Source organism: Prionailurus viverrinus, chromosome C2 (genome assembly GCF_022837055.1).
Source record: "Prionailurus viverrinus isolate Anna chromosome C2, UM_Priviv_1.0, whole genome shotgun sequence".
In the NCBI taxonomy this organism is placed as follows: Eukaryota; Metazoa; Chordata; class Mammalia; order Carnivora; family Felidae; genus Prionailurus; species Prionailurus viverrinus.
The window spans coordinates 151,920,283-151,938,266 of NC_062569.1; the positions used below are offsets into that span (position 1 = coordinate 151,920,283).

General features: G+C 41.7%; 1 protein-coding gene across 7 annotated transcripts in view; it reads left to right on the forward strand.

The window, feature by feature from the left end:
- The window catches only part of DYRK1A (dual specificity tyrosine phosphorylation regulated kinase 1A), a 149,790-nt gene extending 132,572 nt beyond the window's left edge, over window positions 1-17,218 (forward strand). For all 7 annotated transcript variants that reach the window (XM_047874945.1, XM_047874944.1, XM_047874947.1 and 4 more), the window contains 3 exons: window positions 7,320-7,626; window positions 8,342-8,466; window positions 13,880-17,218. In XM_047874945.1, the coding sequence (XP_047730901.1) occupies window positions 7,320-7,626; window positions 8,342-8,466; window positions 13,880-14,500 (1,053 nt within the window). In that variant the 3' untranslated portion in view covers window positions 14,501-17,218. The remainder of the gene's footprint in view (window positions 1-7,319; window positions 7,627-8,341; window positions 8,467-13,879) is intronic.
- The last annotated feature ends 766 nt before the right edge of the window (window positions 17,219-17,984 follow it).

Below are 17,984 nucleotides of genomic sequence, written 5' to 3' on the forward strand. Positions count from 1 at the left end.
GCGAGCTTCTCAGTCATGGCCCCTTTCCCCTTGAACCAGAGCACAGCCTGGGGATCCTTAGCTTCACCAGCATTCAAGGTAGCTCCAGCCAGTCGATTTGAAATAGAGTTGGAGGGCATGAAACCTCCTTCGTGTTTTCTCTCTCCGCAGTACAGGCGGCTACTGCTTTCTCCATTTGGAATCTTTTTGTTTTTTGTTGTTTTTTTTCTGCCAGTTTTTTCTTTTTTTCTAAAGAAAACATTCATCCCATCCCATGCACATCTCTGCCTTATAAAACCACAGTGAAGCTACTATGGGCTGGAACCTATTATTTCTCCCAAACTGAGCTATAATTACTTTTTAACAAAATTATGGGGGGGGGGCATTTCAGAAAAGAGTAGATAAATCTTTTCCCTTCTTAAAATTGAAAGTATCTTAACCTGTATTTAATACCTCTTACTTAACTGTGGGTTTTATAAGATTTCCCTTAGTTGCAATTAGCAACTCATTTAAGAAACTTAAAGTATAAAATAAGTATTTGTCTTTGGACATAGGTAAATTTTGCACCAACCAAAAACTCAAATCCAGAACCAAACGATTACTTTATGAAGGCTGCACTCGGGAGTTTAACCATAAGTATGAACTCATTGCATGTGCTGTCGTTGGGTATCTTTGTACTGTTTATTTTCTCAGTGATTTTATTTTTACTTGTTATTTCTCACCTATGTGTCAAGAGCCCCTTTTAGCTGCCTAGTAATGATATCTATACTCTGTGTATGTGTTTTTTTGGTGGGGAAAGTGGATGAAGAATTAAGATGCTGATTTGTTGAAGTATGGTTTAGATACAATAATATAACCACTAGCTAGAATAAGATAACAGAATGTTGTTGTGACCCTTTGTCATCCCACCCCTACTTTCTGATTTCTCTCGTCCTAGGTTAGTTTTTGCCTGTTCATAGGCAAAATTCATATGAATGTAGTCCTATAGTATTTACTGTTTTGTTTCCTTCACTTTAACAAACATCATTTTTGGAAATTCATGCGTGTTGTGTGTGTCAACAGTTATTTCATTTTACTGCTTCATAGTATTCTATCGAATTAAAATGTTGTCGTTTATCTGTATGTACCTGTCCGTGGACGTTTGGGTTGTTTCCAGTTTGGAACTATTATGAATAAGAGTTCTGGGAACATTATTGCATAAATCTTTTGTACACGTGTGTTGTCATTTCTCTAGGGTCATTGCCTAGAGGTAGAATTGCCAGGTCATAGGGTATATGAGTGTTGATCTTCATGAGAAAATACACTTCTCCAAATTTTTTCATCATTTTACATCCCTACTGAGTATGAGGGTTCTAGTTGTGTGACATCCTCCCCATTTGACGTGGTCTCTCTTTCTGAACTTAGCCATTCTGACGGGCGGACGTACGTAGCGGTTTCATTTGCATTTATTTCCCCATGACTAATGGTATGAGCTTTTTAAGCATTCGTAGAGCTTTTTTTGTGACCATCTTTCCAGTCTTTTACTCATTTATTGTTGAGTTGTTTAATTGAGTTGGAGTTTTTTTTGTTCTTGTTTTACACATAATGAATATAAGTGCTTCGTCATACATGCGTCCATATTTTTTCCCTGGACTGTAGTTTACTATTTCTTTTCTTAGTGGTGTTTTTTCGATGAGTGGGAAATTTTACTATTTTCAAATGAAATCAAATTTGTCAACTTTTTTTAGCGAAGGCTTTGTATCTGAAGAAATCTTTGCTTTCCTCAAGTTTGTGAGGGTATTCTGTGCTTTCTTTAAAAAGATTTTTTGATCCTAGCTTTTATGGTTAGTCCTGGGGTTCATCTCGAATTAAGTTTTAAGGATGGAATGAGGTGTAGGAGTTGATGTTCACACCCCCAGATGCCTGCCTTAGAGTTACAGCATCGTTTGTTGGATACTTGCCTTTCCCCGTCAATCTGGGTGCTTTTATTCAGTTATTGTTCTTTTTTGTGCGGGCTTGTATTTGCACCCTGTTCTGTTACATTGCTTTGTCAGTCCTTGAACCAGTACGACAGTGCTGGTTCCATACCGTGTGGGAAGTCCCCAATGCAGGTAGTGTAAATTCACCAGCATCTTTTCTTCCGTTTCAGTTTTTTTTTTCCCCTCCCTGTTCCCCAGGTCCTTTTTATTTATGTAGAGATTTTAGAATCAGCTTATAAGTCTGTAAAAAAAAAAAAAAAAAAAAAAAAAATCTTGCTCGAGTTTCTGTTTGGATTGCATTAAGGGTCCATCCAGGAGAATGGACATCTTAACAGTATTGTGTCTTCAGTCTGTGATCATGGTTTACCCATTTATTTAGTCTTTCATTCTTCTCAACAACATTTTGTAGGGTTTAGTGCAGAAATTTCACACATATTTTTAGTTCATTTTATTTAATTTCTGATTTTTTTGATACAATTTTTAAAGTATCGTTAAATGTCATTAAAATGTCATTTTTAAAGTATCGTTTTCTACTTTCATTGAAAATATGTGGAAATAGAATTGAGTTTGTATATTAACTCGTATCCTAAGATCGTGCTACATTTACCTATTTGTTCTAGTTTTTTATTTGTTTTTAGATTCTGTAGGGCTTTCTACTTACATCCTCCACAAATGAACAGTTTTATTCTTTCAGTCTGTATGCCTTTATTTATTTTTCTTGTTTTATCATACTGACTAGGACCTCCGTATATTGAGTAGTTTTGGTGAGAACGGACATCTCCCCGTGTTCTCAATCTTGTGGGAAAGCATACCTATTTAAGTATGGTGCTCGTCGTGTATGTGTCTCGTAGCTCTGTCGGGTTGAAGGAGTAGTTTCCTGTGTTTTTAGGGAAGTGTCTTGCTTGTTTGTTTTTCTAAATCATGAGTGGGTTTTGAATGTTGTCACATGCTTTCTGCACCTGTAGAGATGATCATATGGTTTTTTCCCTGTTACGTGGTAAAATACATCAATAACTCTTAGAATATTAAGCTCAACCTATGATAAACCACACTTCCTACATATTGCTGGGTTCAGTTTGCTAGTCTACATTGGTAGGAATATTTGTCTAAAGTTTTAATATAATGCCTTCATTAGGTTTTGATTCCAGGATTCTGCTGGTCTCATAAAACTATTGGGGAAGTATTCTTTCTTGATTTTTCTGAAAGAGTTTGTATAAGATTGGCATTATTTCTTTTGTAAATGTTTAATAGAGTTCATCGATGAAGCTATCAGGACTGGAGATGTTCTTTGTTAGAAGGTTATTGATTGTAGCTCACATTTTTTGGTAAATATGTGGCTATTTGGAGTTTCTTTTTTGAGTCCATTTTGGTAGGTATGGATTTCAAGCAACTTGTCCTCATCTAAGTTGTTGGCTTCGTCAGCATAAAATGACCCCTAATATTTCATTATTATCTTTGTAGTTTCTAGAGGATCTGTAGTGATACAGTCTCTCTTGTATTCCTAATATCGGTCATTCCTGTTTTCTCCTTTCTCCCATTACTCTTGCTAGTGGTTGTCAAATTTGCCAGTCTTTTCAAACAACCAGTCTTTTGTTTTGTTTTTACTGTTGCTTCGTCTTGTTTCTATTTCACTGGTGCTTTTCTCTGTTAGTTCTTTTTCTTCTCCTTACTTTAGGCTAAATTGGCTTTTTCTAGCTTCTGAAGGTGGAACCTTAGATCATTCATTTAAAACTTTCTTCTCATAGCATTTAATGGTATAAATGTCCCTCTAACTATTGCTTTAGCTGCATGCAGCAACTTTTGATATATTTTAAGTCTCATTGATTTTGAAACATTTCTAATTTCCCTTGTGATTTCTTTTTACTCATTGTTATTTAGAATGTTGTTGTATAATTTCAAAATATTTGAGGATTTTCTAGGTATCTTATTGTTAGCTGATTTCTAATTCAATAGCATCATGGGTCAGAAAACATGATTTCACTCCTTTAAATGAAATTCATTGAGACTTGTTTTAGAATATAGCAGGTAATCTCACCTTGTGAATGTCCTGTGTGCCGTTGCAAAGAATTGCATTTTATACAGTTGTTTGGTGTAGTGGTCTACCGATGTCAGTATAGGTCAGGTTGTTCGATTTTTTTTTTTTTTTCATATCTCTTACATCCTTATTTTATATGTGTGTGTACATGTGTCTGCCTGTGGATATTTGTTTTATCAATGACAGAGGGGAACGTTAACCTTTAGTGGTAATTCTGGATTTGTCTTAATCTCCCTTTCGTTGCTTTATGTGTTTCAAAGCTCGCTTAGTAGGTGTGTACCCATTTAGTATTGTTGTGACTGTGATAAATTGACTTTTTCATTATGAGAAAATGTCTCTTTTTATCTCTAGTAATATTTCTAATTGTTAAGTCAGACTTGTCTGGTATTACACTATCTGTACCAACCTTCTTATTCGTAACATTTTCATAGTCTGTACTTTTTGTGCCCTTTAACGTCAAATCTGTCTGTATTTATATTTGAAATACGGCTTTTGTATGCAACATTTAGTTGTCAAGCCTTTTAATCCAGTCAGATAGTCTCTTTTTTTCACGTTCAGTTTTTAACCCATTTAGTTATTCGGAAGTTTAGGTTTTAACTGTTATATTTGTTCTCTGTCTCACCTTTTTCCCCCATTCCTTCTTTCCTGCCTTCTTTTGGGTCAATGGAGTACTTTCTGGTGTTCTGGTATTTTATTTCATCTCCTCTCTTGACCCTTTAGCTCTTACCCTGTGTGTAATTTTTAGTGTTATGTGTACCCTTAATGCATCAGTTGACGTTCACGTAACACCACTCGATCAAGCATGCCCTTTTGTCTAACTGTCTACCTCTTGTGCACGTGGCATCATACGTCACTTCTGCATATGTTATAACCCTCACAGCAGACACATCGACTGCTTAAATAAAAAGGGACTTTTAAAGAAATTTTGAAACACACACAAAATAAAGATACTAAAAAGGTCTTTTCTCTGTTTACCTATGTATGTTCTTGATTCCTTCCCACCCTTCTTGGCTTCCGGCCTGAAGAACTTCGTCTAACTTTTTTATTTTGTAGGGAATAACTTTTGCTGATGGTGTCTCTCAGCAGTTGTTTATCTGAAAATATCTTTATTTACTTTCTTAAGGAAGATAATGGACATTTCCATGGATGTAGAATTCTAGGTTGACATTTCAGCAAAAGAGAAAAGAGGTTATAACATTGCTTTGTGTATCACGTTGTTTCTAAAGAGAAGCCAGTGGCTTTTCTAAGTGTCCTTCCCTATATGTAATGTTTCTCCCTTTCCCCCTTCCTTCTGGCTGATTTTGATGTTTTCTGTTTTTGTTCAGTTATTCAATAATTTGACTCTTATGTCTCCAGGTATAGCTTTCTTTGTATTTATTTTCCTTGGAGTTGCTAAGTTCTTGGGTCTGTGGGTTGATCGCTTTCGTCAGCTTTTCCTAAGACTGTGTCTTTTCCAGTATGTGTTGCTTCAGTCTTTCTTCTCCTTCTAGTTCTCTACTGAAATGTGTGTGACAGGCCTTGCATGATCTCAGAGGTCTCCAGTTTGTTCATGCTGTTTTCTTTTTTGTTTTAGTTTGGATAATTCCTTTGCTCTGTCTTCTGATTCACTGATTTTTTTTTTTCTTCTGCTGAGTCCAGTCTGCCGTTAAAACCATTACGTGAATTCTTGGTTTCTGATATTGCATATTTTAGTTCTAACATTTCCGCATTTCCACTTACCTTTCAGGGAAAGGTTTCATTGGGTCTTCTGTAACCCCCCATCTATTCACACATGTGCACCTTTTGAACTAAATTCTTTTACCTATTTGTTTATCATGGTTATTTGTAATGCCGGCCTGCCAGTTTCAGCATCTGGGTGGTTTACTTATGTGGGTCTTCTGACTGATTTTTTCACTTTGATTATGGACCCATCTTTTTAAAATTTCTTGTGTCTGTAGTTTTTTAAATGCACGCTGGACTTTGTATCTGAGAACAGTTGTGATGGAAGTAAACCCTCCCTCCAGAAAGAGATGCGCCTCTTACTCCGTCATATGGGACTCCGTCCATCTCCTTTGTAGCTGAGCTGAATCTGGGCCTTGCTTTGTTTGTTTGCTCGCTCCACCTAGATTCTCTTCTCCACTGTCTTCCTAGGTTTTAAGCAGTGTCTGTGGAGACCTGAGTGCTCTCTCTGCAGCCCTGCTGCCCCAGGCAGTCTGTCCGTCCTGCCGCTCAGTTCCCCGGGGGCTCATGTCTGGGCTCTCCGCCTGCCCTCCGCCTTTGGCCCGTCCACACTGCCAGGAGTTGGTTCAGAGTTGGGCTGGATTCTTCTTACCCACATCTCTGGCATTTGCTCCTTCCCTCACCTTAGGTCTCTTCTCTCCTAGAAAGGGCTTCTCATTTTCTGGAATTCAGTCAACTCTGATTTGTTTAGTTCTTGGCACTCAGATGGGTTTTTTAAATGGAATGATTTTGTGGCCTACCTGCCGGCTTGTTTTTGCTTTCAGAGTGAGAGCCTGGTCTCTTACGAATTTCTGCGTTGTCACTAGAAGCAAAAATCGGTGATGCCATTCTGAATAAATTCAATATTCATAAGCGTCTTAAGGGTTCTACCACCATCTCTTAAAAAAGGAGTTTTCAGAAAAATCTCAACACGTGTTAATTTATTACTCAGCATATTCTAAATGCTTTTAATTTCTTTATCTAAATATGAAAGTGGTGGGGGAGCGCCTGGCTGGCCCAGCCTGAAGACCATGCAACTCTTGGTCTTGGGGTCATGAGTTCAGCCCCACACTGGGTGTAGAGATTACTTAAAAAAATAAACGAAATGAGAACGGTAAATCCGAGCGTGTAGGGTTAAACCAGTGAATCTTCACTTGGAGCGATTACCACAGCTTTGGAGAGCCACTGTTAGGAAAGGAAGTGCATCCAAGGTCACGTGTATCAGGCAGAAAAGCGATTCAGACCACTGGGCCGGAGCAGCGGTCGCACCAGAAGGTAAAAGCTTAAGGCTTTTGTGGGCTTCTATTGCATATTATGTGGTTGTGTTTGTTTGTTTTTACAACCTTTAAAAATATAAAACCCATTCATCGCTGAAGCTGTAGAAAAACAGCCCAGGCTAGGCCTTTGTTTGCTGACCCCTGGGCTACATGGTCTTTATAGTCATTTTTGGTCTTGAAATTATTTTGAATTTCTCCAACAACAAGCGCATTTGGAATAGTGATGTGTGAAAATCCAGAGAATCTGAGTATAAAGCGTTCTTTTTAATAAAGGTCTCAATATATAACATATTTAAGCATATTTGAAGTTATGCAGGCTTTTACATACTCCATCACATTTAGAGAAAGCTTTTTTTTTTATCTTCTCTTCAGGAGTATAAACCACCAGGAACCCGTAAACTTCATAATATTCTCGGAGTAGAAACAGGAGGACCTGGTGGGCGTCGTGCTGGGGAATCGGGTCATACCGTGGCTGACTACTTGAAGTTCAAAGACCTCATTTTAAGGATGCTTGATTATGACCCCAAAACTCGAATTCAACCATACTATGCCCTGCAGCACAGTTTTTTCAAGAAGACAGCTGACGAAGGTACAAACACAAGTAACAGCGTGTCCACGAGTCCCGCGATGGAGCAGTCACAGTCCTCCGGAACCACCTCCAGCACGTCCTCCAGCTCAGGTCGGTCCTTCTGATACTCGGGGAGGCCTGGAAGCGTTTCTTATTTTTGTTCCAAGGTGGGGGTTACTGTAAAGTCTTTGAAGAATTGGTTGTGGGGATAGGGAGGCATTGTTTTACCTAAATCTACCCTTTGTAGTTAGTGAAACATTTCACCTCACCCCAAGCTCTGATACTTAATTACCCGTGATAAATTCTGCTTGGCAGTTGGAAACGACACCCTTTCTTTCTTTTTTTTTTTTAATGTTTTTTTTTTAATGTTTGTATTTATTTTTGAGACAGAGCATGAGCAGGGGAGGGGCAGAGAGAAAGGGAGACAGAATCCGAAGCGGGCTCCAGGCTCTGAGCTGTCCGCACAGAGCCCGACACGGGGCTCGAACCCACAGACTGCGAGATCGTGACCTGAGCCGAAGTTGGGCGCTCAACCGACTGAGCCCCACAGGCGCCCCTCTTAGCCAAAGTTTTCCTTTGGTTTCTTAAGTAGAGATACTTTGTTCATGTGCTTGAACTTTCCCCTAACTTAACCCAAACCAGACTGTCGTGTATTAGTTCACTGGTCGGTGTGAAAGAACTTAGAGAATTGGATGACTTCCTGATACGCTTTGAGGTTCATACAGCTTTTTGTGCGTGCCGTACCTTCGGTGTTAAGTGAGTGTTGGAATACATACTTGAGCAAAGTTAACTTCAGACTTACAAGTACTGTGTTGTGATCCCGAAGGTGGATCGTCGGGGACGAGCAACAGTGGGAGAGCCAGGTCAGACCCGACGCACCAGCACCGGCACAGCGGCGGGCACTTCACAGCTGCCGTCCAGGCCATGGACTGTGAGACTCACAGTCCCCAGGTGAGCTCCCCGCCGTGGAGGCCCGGCCCCGCAGCAGCCGGCCGGGGCCGCGGTGGGCACCAAGCGCACTTCCGATGGTCGTGTCGTTTACCCCACGGGGTCTCAGTAGCTTCCACGTGTGTAGGGAATTCCGCCCTGTCCGTAACTAAGGAAGCACGTCTTTGCAGTTTTCTCCCTCGTTCTGTAGAAGCAGCTAACATTTCTTGGGTGCATACCAGCCACTGTTCCAGTTGTTATTCGCTGTGTTTATCTCATTTACGACAGTAGCACTTGGAGCCTTACGCTGTTTGAGTTTCCCTTTTAACTTTGGGAACTGACCCTTGATGGGTTCAGTAACTTTCCCTGGCTTGTGCTCTTCATTACTGTGCTCCGACCGCTTCCTGTGATCTTTGGTCACTAATGGTCCTTGATTCCGAATCAGTTTGTGGTCTCTCACCTCCATGTTGTTTTGGGGTTATTTTGGGGTTTTTTTTTTTTTTTTTTTTTTTGCTTTTGTTTTTATTTTTATTTTATTTATTTTTTTTTATGAAATTTATTGACAAATTGGTTTCCATACAACACCCAGTGCTCATCCCAAAAGGTGCCCTCCTCAATACCCATCACCCACCCTCTCCTCCCTCCCACCCCCCATCAACCCTCAGTTTGTTCTCAGTTTTTAACAGTCTCTTATGCTTTGGCTCTCTCCCAATCTAACCTCTTTTATTTTTTTTTTCCTTCCCCTCCCCCATGGGTTCCTGTTCAGTTTCTCAGGATCCACATAAGAGTGAAACCATATGGTATCTGTCTTTCTCTGTATGGCTTATTTCACTTAGCATCACACTCTCCAGTTCCATCCACGTTGCTACAAAAGGCCATATTTCATTTTTTCTCATTGCCACGTAATATTCCATTGTGTATATAAACCACAATTTCTTTATCCATTCATCGGTTGATGGACATGCTTTTGTTTTTAATATCTATTTACTTTTGAGAGACAGAGACTGAGGCGGGGAGGGGCAGAGAGCGAGGGAGACACAGGACACTGAAGCAGGCTCCAGGCTCCGAGCTGTCAGCATAGAGCCCGACATGGGGCTCGAACTCACGGACGGTGAGATCGTGACCTGAACCGAAGTTGGGCACTCAACCGACAGCCATGCAGGCCCCCCTCGTTTGTTTTTGAAATGTGTTAAAGAAGAGTCTGTAATCGGGTATTTTTAATGGGATGAAGTAGATGTTGGTAGTAAAAATATTTATGAAATACTCTTTGTAAAATACTAACTCACACTGGGCACTGTGTCACGGTGCTGTGTGACCAGGGGCCGGCGTATCACTTGGTAAAAGCGAAGTCAGAACAGGTTGCTGGATATCACGCCCCATTCTCGTGGCTGGGGCTGCTGGGCGCTGCGGGAGAAGACCACAAGCAGCAAGCTGGCATGGTCGGTGCCGTTGCCAGTTCCTAGTGCCCAGCCTCTGGGCGGGCTCGCCATTCCTCGTGTCTCCCCTGTTCTCTGTAGGCACTGTTTCCACTGCCCCTTCTACTCTTTTTAGAAACTGACCTCTTGCTCAGCCTCTGGCTCCTGGGTCCGCTTGATTTTCTTCTGTCAGCATCTGATCCCCCCAGGTCTCTCCCAGCTGGAGCCAGCCCTCCTCCTGGCCCGTGTCTGTCTGGTGTCTGTTTGGCCCTACGTCGTGCTAGCCTGTGGTGGCTGTGTTGGACCCGTGAAGAGTTCCTCGGTCTGCTCCGGCGGGGGACACCGTTGCTGCAAGTGTCACCTGCGGCCGCCACTGAGGAGGCCGGTGCCGGGCATTCAGAGGCTTGTCTTTTTTTGCTCCTCACCCACGTGGGCAATTTTGGCTCCTCCCTGCCCTTTGAGGCACTTGCCCTCTTTTTCCCTCGACAGGATGCCCCCTGAGTTTCCCTCACTTGTCTGGCCTTTCCTTCCCTATCTCTTTTCCTGGATTCTCTTCTGCCCACCCTGTAGACACGGATGTTCCCAAGGCTTGCCCACTTGCCGGTTGACCTCGCCCACCCTGTCCGATGCCTCAGTACCGTCTTGGCACCGGTCCCTCCTCCAGCTTTGTTTCTGACCTGGACCTCGCTCCTGAGCCCTGGGCCTCTGTTTCTCTTTTGTGTTCCTCGTACAGATGGCCCTAGATTCACCCATTTGTTCAAGCCTTACACCCGGGGTTAGGTTGGGGAGCTGATCCTTGACTCGTCTTTTCCTCATCCCACAGTTGAATCAAATAGTAAATTGTGTGAATTCTGAATATCCTAAATGTGCTTTTATTTTCTTCACTTCATCCCATTGCTACAACCGTCTCCAGCCCGCCTTACTGTAAAGAATGTTCTAACCTGGTCTTCCAGCATCTAACTCCATTCAGCAGTCAACGCCATTTTCTTCTCTGCAGGCACATGAACATTCAGTAAAGCAGTCTGATGTGGCTTTTCCCTACTTTAAACCAGTGTTTGGCCTTTCCTTTGTACTTAAAAGGGAATTTAGACTTCCTGCGAAGGTCTCAGTGATTGCCACGGTCTGGTCCTTTTCAGGGCATTCTTTCTCCTCTTTATTTGCTCTGGTCTTACTGGATTTTTGTCATTTTTTTGGAATATACCACGTTCTTTCTTGTTTCTCACATGTTCTGTGCTCAGCCTGGAACACTTTTCCCCTCTCTCGGCTTTGGTCACTGCCACTTACACTTCAGACCTTCACTTAAATGTCGCTATTGGTTTTTGTATCCTTTTTGAGATAGTGTATGCATATCCACATACAGATATAGATTCCTAATCTTTGTACACAAACGATAGCGTGCCATGCACAAGTTGATGTTTTGAGTTTGTTTTTTTTGCTTGTTTTTTGGGGGGGTCGTTATATGTTTTATGTGTATTTTTAATATATATTTGGAGCTCTTTCTACATCAGTACCTGGAGAACTTTTTCTTCCTTCTTCTTCACATGATACTCCCGTGTTTAGATATTCCATAAGTCATTTCCCCTGTTAATTTCCAGTCTTTTTTACTATTACAGATGATGGTAGAATGCCACAGACCTGTCACTCATACACATTAAGTGTACCTGTGATAGGAACCCCTAAATGTGAAATCGCAGGTCAGAGAGTGATGTGATCTGTAAGTTTTATAATTGCTGTCAGTTGCTCTCCATTTAGTTTTGCCAGTTTAGCCTTCCACCAGCAAGACTTTGGAGGAACAATCAGGGAGGGGGGGGTGATCACCTTTGATCAGTCTGAAATGAAAAATGGTATTGGACAGAAGATATTTTTATTTTGCTTATTTGTTTTTCTTTTTTCTTTAAAAAAATTTTTTTTAAGTTTATTTACTTTTTATGGAAGAGACAGAGAGAGGAGAGAGAGAGAGAGAGAGAGAGAGAGAGAATGAGAGAATGAGAGAATGAGAGAATGAGAATCCCAAACAGGCTCCACACTGTCAGTGCAGAGCCCGATACAGGGCTCGATCCCACAAACCGTGAGATCATGACCTGAGCCGAAATCAAGAGTCCAATGTCTAACCAGTTGAGCCACCCAGGCAACCCTGCTTATTTTCTATTTATACATGAATTTGAGTAGTGTTGTAGTTTAAGAGCCGTCAGTATTTTCTGAGAACTTTCTGCCTCTTTTTCTACTGGATTGTTTTCAGTGGTGTGTCTTAAAGTTTGACTCTCCAGACCACTTCCGCTGAGAAAGAAACGCTTTATGTCAGCTCCTGGTAAAAGACATATTTTCCAGCTCATAAGGACAGAGTAGATAAACAAAATGAGTCAAATTAATAGAAATTGCAAGTACTGCTGATAAAAGGTATCAGGATGTGATCTAGGATGGCGATTTGTTGGGTGGGATGCATGAGGATTTGAGTAAGCCAGGCTGGTAATAGACCCCACAAAATATGGTAGCCAAAGGGAGTATGAAGTCTCTTTTTTGGGTAGCGGTCCCGGGAGGGCTTTCAGGTCAGTGGCATGGCTGTCTCCCGTGTCCTGGGCGAATAACTCCGGCCCTTAGGGCCTGGCTGTCTGCTGGCATCCACCAGGCGGGACGTGGGAGGTGTTGGTTGGTGGGCCAGGTCCGGCCGTGACATAAAAACATCAAAACGTTCATTCGTGTTGCACGGACTAGAACTCAGTCCCGTGGCCATACCTGAGGACGGGGGAGGCTGGGAAGTGTAGTGCCGCCATGTGGACAGCTGGTAGCTGCTGCCACAGGAGTTGAGGCAGTGTTAGCCAGAGTGGTCAGAGAAGACTCGAACTGAAATGGGAAGGAAGCACCCGAGCAGAAATTAGAAGTCAGAGCATTTTAGGCAGGAAGGAACAGTAGGCACAGATGCCCTGAGACGTTGGAAAGATACGACTACCGGGTGGAGGAATAGGAGGAGGACCCGGTATTGGAGCCCAGGTAGCAAGAGGAAGGATGGCTGGAGGACAAGGTTGGCGAGGCGAACGGTGGCCCCTGAGGCAGACCACCTATGGATTTTGCATTATTTTGTTTTTCTAATAAGTGCACGGAGAAATCATTAAAGGATTTGAATTTAAATAGGAGAGTGATTGGATTTGTGTTTTGAGAAGATTTTTCTTGTTATGAAGAATGGATTGGAACAAAGGCACAAGGATGGAAGGTGGGAGCTGATTTAGGAGGCGGTTGTGCAGTGTGGGTGAGCGGTGGACGGTAGGAGCCTGGGAGAAGGGATGGTGGTGGAGACCAGGGAAGCAGCCAGGCTGGAGCCTTTTCGAAGGCACGCTCCGTGGTACTTGCTGATGGTGTGGATGCAGGAGTTACTGAGCCGCTGATGAAAAGAGTGCTCTTACTGAAACGGGAAAGATGGAGAGAAGAGGGGCTTTACAGGAAAGCCAGGAATTCATTTCGAACCTGTCAAGAATGTTTATTATCTGATCCTTTCCAGAAAAAGTTTGCTGATCCCTGGCCCAAACAATGCATCCCAGGAAAGAAAGTGGCCAGTGAAATACATGAGCCTGTTTATGGGTATAGCTTGCTAAAAATTGCAGCTTTCACAGTAAAATACTGGTTCACTCAAACATAACTTGGAATTTTGCGTTCTAATTTTTTTGTTTTTAATGTTTAATTTTGAGAGAGAGAGACAGACAGACAGAGTGTGAGCGGGGAAGGGGCAGAGAGAAGGGGGGAGACCCAGAATCCCAAGCAGGCTCCAGGCTCCAAGCTGTCAGCACAGAGCCCGAGGCGGGGCTCGAACTCAGGAACGGTGAGATCATGACCTGAGCCAAAGTCGGATGCTCAACCTACTGAGCCACCCAGGCGGCCCGGGATTTTGTGTTCTAGAAGTGACACATTAAAAGTTTCAAAAATCCCCTCTCTCTAATTAACATAAATGCTGGTGTCCTAGCTTTCGATTGAAAATTAAGTAAAGCTTGGAAACAGTACTCTGAATAAATGCTTCGAAAATCTTCTTACAGGTGCGTCAACAATTTCCTGCTCCCCTTGGTTGGTCAGGCACTGAAGCTCCTACACAGGTTACTGTTGAAACTCATCCCGTTCAAGAAACAACCTTTCATGTAGCCCCTCAACAGAATGCATTGCATCATCACCATGGAAATAGTTCCCATCACCATCACCACCACCACCACCACCACCACCACCACGGACAACAAGCCTTGGGTAACCGGACCAGGCCAAGGGTCTACAATTCTCCAACGAATAGCTCCTCTACCCAGGATTCTATGGAGGTTGGCCATAGTCACCACTCCATGACATCCCTGTCTTCCTCAACTACTTCTTCCTCTACGTCCTCCTCCTCTACCGGTAATCAAGGCAACCAGGCCTACCAGAATCGCCCGGTGGCTGCTAACACCTTGGACTTTGGACAGAATGGAGCTATGGACGTTAATTTGACCGTCTACTCCAATCCCCGCCAAGAGACTGGCCTAGCTGGACATTCAGCGTACCAATTTTCTGCTAATACAGGTTCTACACATTACATGACTGAGGGACATCTGACGATGAGGCAAGGAGCTGACAGAGAAGAGTCCCCCATGACAGGAGTTTGTGTGCAACAGAGTTCTGTAGCTAGCTCGTGACTAAATTGAAACTTGAGTTTGTTTCTTGTGTGTTTTTATAGAAGTGGTGTTTTTTTCCAAAAAACAAAGTGCAAAGCTGCTTGCATCAGAAGGAGATTAACACACTGAACCGCTACAAGAGGGCAAAGCTGACTTTTTTTTCTTTTTCTTTTTTTTTTTTTTAACTTGAAAAGATTGCAAAGGGACAATGAAGTTTTTCAAAGAGCCATGTCCACAAACCCGTCGTCACGGAGAGCGCAGAGGTGTCCTCTTTTCGCCTCCCCCATTTTAACTTGCCACACCCCAGCCGTAGTGGGTTTTTTTGTCTTTTCTGTTCCACAGAAGTTAATGTTCAGATGTTGGTCTTGGTCATTTGCCAACTAATTTTAAAATAAAAAGGCACTGCACATAATTTGCATAAAGGGCCCCACGAGGGTGTTTTTTTTCCTTTTTGTTTTTTCCTTTTTCCTCCCTTTACCCCCCTCCCCCCCCCCTCGTTTGTTTTGTTTTGGGTGGGGGGTGGGATATTTGGGTTTTTAAGTCCTCTAAACACACTTGGGCACGGAAACGCAGTACTGTAAGGAAGAGGGACCTCCAGCTGACACAAACATCACCTTCAGCTGTATGGAAGGGACGGTTGTTTTGGAGTTTGTTTGTAAGGCACAGTGAGCATGCTAAGTGGCGGGGATCAGAACTCTCCTGTCTGAACCTACTGAGGAGCAAAGCAGCAATTACATGGGATCCCGTGGGTCTCCTGTTGGAGAGGCCACGGTAGATAGTAATGGAACGTGACTGGTCTCCTAACCGAGGTGCACTGAGAAGCAATCAACGGGTCAGTCGTGGCCAGTCCTGGGGAGGTCTGAGTGGTGGTCTTTGGGATAACCTTTGGCCTTATGGATTTGGACTCGAAATTAGAAGAGCCTACCATTTCAGATGCAATCACTTTTGGACATGCTTTTGCAGACAGTCCTTAATGCTGAAAACACAGAGAATGGGTAATTCAAGAGGCCTTTCTTTTAAAATAGACTTTTGTGACCCACTAATTGTAAGGTATTGCAAGGTCACTTTGCGTGTGTCATAAAGTTGACTTCCTTATTGGTTGAAGGTCACAGAAGTAGTGGTTTGCTTTGATGGAAATAGCTACAGCTGTGTCCCTTCCTGCTTTTTACTTTTTTTGTTTTTTTTTTTTTGTTTTTGTTTTTTTTTTGTTTCGTTTTTGCTTTTTTTCTCGGCACGTGGTATCTCCACCATTTCTTCTGCACAAAGATGTCTTCTGTTCATCCTGAACATTTTTAAAAAATGCAGAATTTTATGTGACTGCTTTTTTGCCTCACAATTATGCTGTGAATTTTACAAAAATTTATTTTCTTTTTTGATAATTTATTGTACCAAAGCTGTTTTTATAGCACATAGATGTCTGTAACCAATAATGTAGCAGTCCTGCACTTTGACACAAGGTGTAACTAGACCATTTTTAAATGTCAGTTGAAAATTATGGCTGTACTATTGCTTAAACAAAACTGGAACTGTTGTTGAATCCATAGCCAATACACCTACAGCAATCTGTGTTCTGAACATAATCGATTGACATCTAATTCAAGATGACAGCATCTGTTACATTCTAAATGTGTTCAGGCTTCTGAAGGTAAAGGGACACTGGATCCAGAAGCTATGGAACCAGCAGTCGATTCTTGTATTCCTGATTAACCTACTTGTAAACTTGAAAGCAAGACCTTGATTGCACCAACAGGTCCAAAATATGAGCACGAGTAAAGCAAAACTCTCATGCGTGACCTGAAGTGAACAGGCTGGTGTTTAACAGGTGCCTAGTTTTGAGATTATGCTGCCTTAATGTAACACAGTCTGGCAGTTGCTAAATTTGTGTTCCCATTTTAAATTGACCAATTTTAGGGTGTTATACTTTTGAGCGGTTGAATTGGGAGAATGAAGATAAGTAATTTATCTGTCCAGGATCAAAAGAAGCCTAGGAAAGAAGCAGTAATCTACCTCTGCCGATAACCCTGTTCAAAACAACTCAGCAGAACACCACATTACTTTTTATTGGTCAATTCCATGTGGCTGACTAGGTCAATTTTTTCTGAACAAAAAGCAGGTTTTTATATGTAAACAGTGACAAAAAGAAAGGCTTAAAACTATGTGAATGTGAATGGAAACTTGGAAATACCGTTTTTATAATCCACAAAATTTTTTTGTTGTTAATCAGGAAATCCATATTTATTTTGTAATTAAATGTCAAGCCTGTGGATGATTTTTGAACTTGGTAGTTCATAAAAGTTTACAGTGAATAAAAGGATATCATCTTGAGTATAGCAATATCAAAAGGAATCAGTAGTTACTGCTGTTTAGGACTATAAGGGGAAGATATTATATGGGTCAGGTCATTTTTTTCTGTGCTGGTTGCCACATCTTAGCAAGCACCAAAAACGAAAGCAGTTTTTAAACCGCTATTTACATAAAGGAAATCATAAAATCCAATGCTTCTGCATACTGTGTTATGTTACAGTCCAGTTTTGTGTGCTTTACTACACGGTTTGGTTACAGGACTTCTGTGCATTGTAAAACATAAACAGCATGGAAAAGGTTAAATACCTGTGTGCAGATTGTAAGATCTGGTCCGGACTTGCTGTGTATATTGTAACGTTAAATGAAAAAGAACCCCCCTTTGTATCATAGTCATGCGGTCTTATGTATGATAAACAGTTGAATAATTTGTCCTCAGACTCTTTACTATGCTTTTTTAAAATTAAGAAAGATGTAAACATAGTAAAAAAAATCTTCCTATGCAATTAACCTGGTCCAGGTAATGGGTCTGGTAGGTATACTGAGTATAAGTTTGGTCAAATGTGTCAGAAGGAAATGGTAGCGGCGTGGACCTAGGCTTCCCAAATCCCGGAAGGTGAAAATTGGAGGTTTTGGTTTTGATCATTTTGATTTTCAAAATCATTTCTTTATATGAGTGATTACTATATTCGGTTTCTCTCCTATTCAGAGTGCTAATAGCTTGTAGTTTTTAGAATGGATGTGAGGGTTCGGTGGTTTTTCTTTGAATAGGGTTGGACCTTCTGGGAAACAAGAGGAAATACACGTCATCTTGTCCCTCCTTCCCCAGATCCACGTGGGGGGGCGAATCAGGGACTTTGTTGTGTGGAGTCTGGAACCCCTGCCACAGTGAATTAACGTGTAACCTAAAGTCTTTTCCTTTTATAAATTAATATGTAAGTATATATGAGGGTGGCTTTCAGGAAGGCAGAAAACTTAACTTTAAAAGTTAAATGTGATTCCGTAAAAGGCAAGTTGGCCGCACAAAGTTAGACTTCATCAGAAAGAAAAAAAAAAAACCTGGCTTTAGTTTTTTTCTTAGGATCTGAGCATTTTGTTTAACTTCGGTAAGTGGCACGTTTATATGGGATCAGACTCCAAAAATCCTAAGCATATTTTTATTTAAGGAGTATTAGAATGACCTGCAAAAAAATCCTTAAGGCTG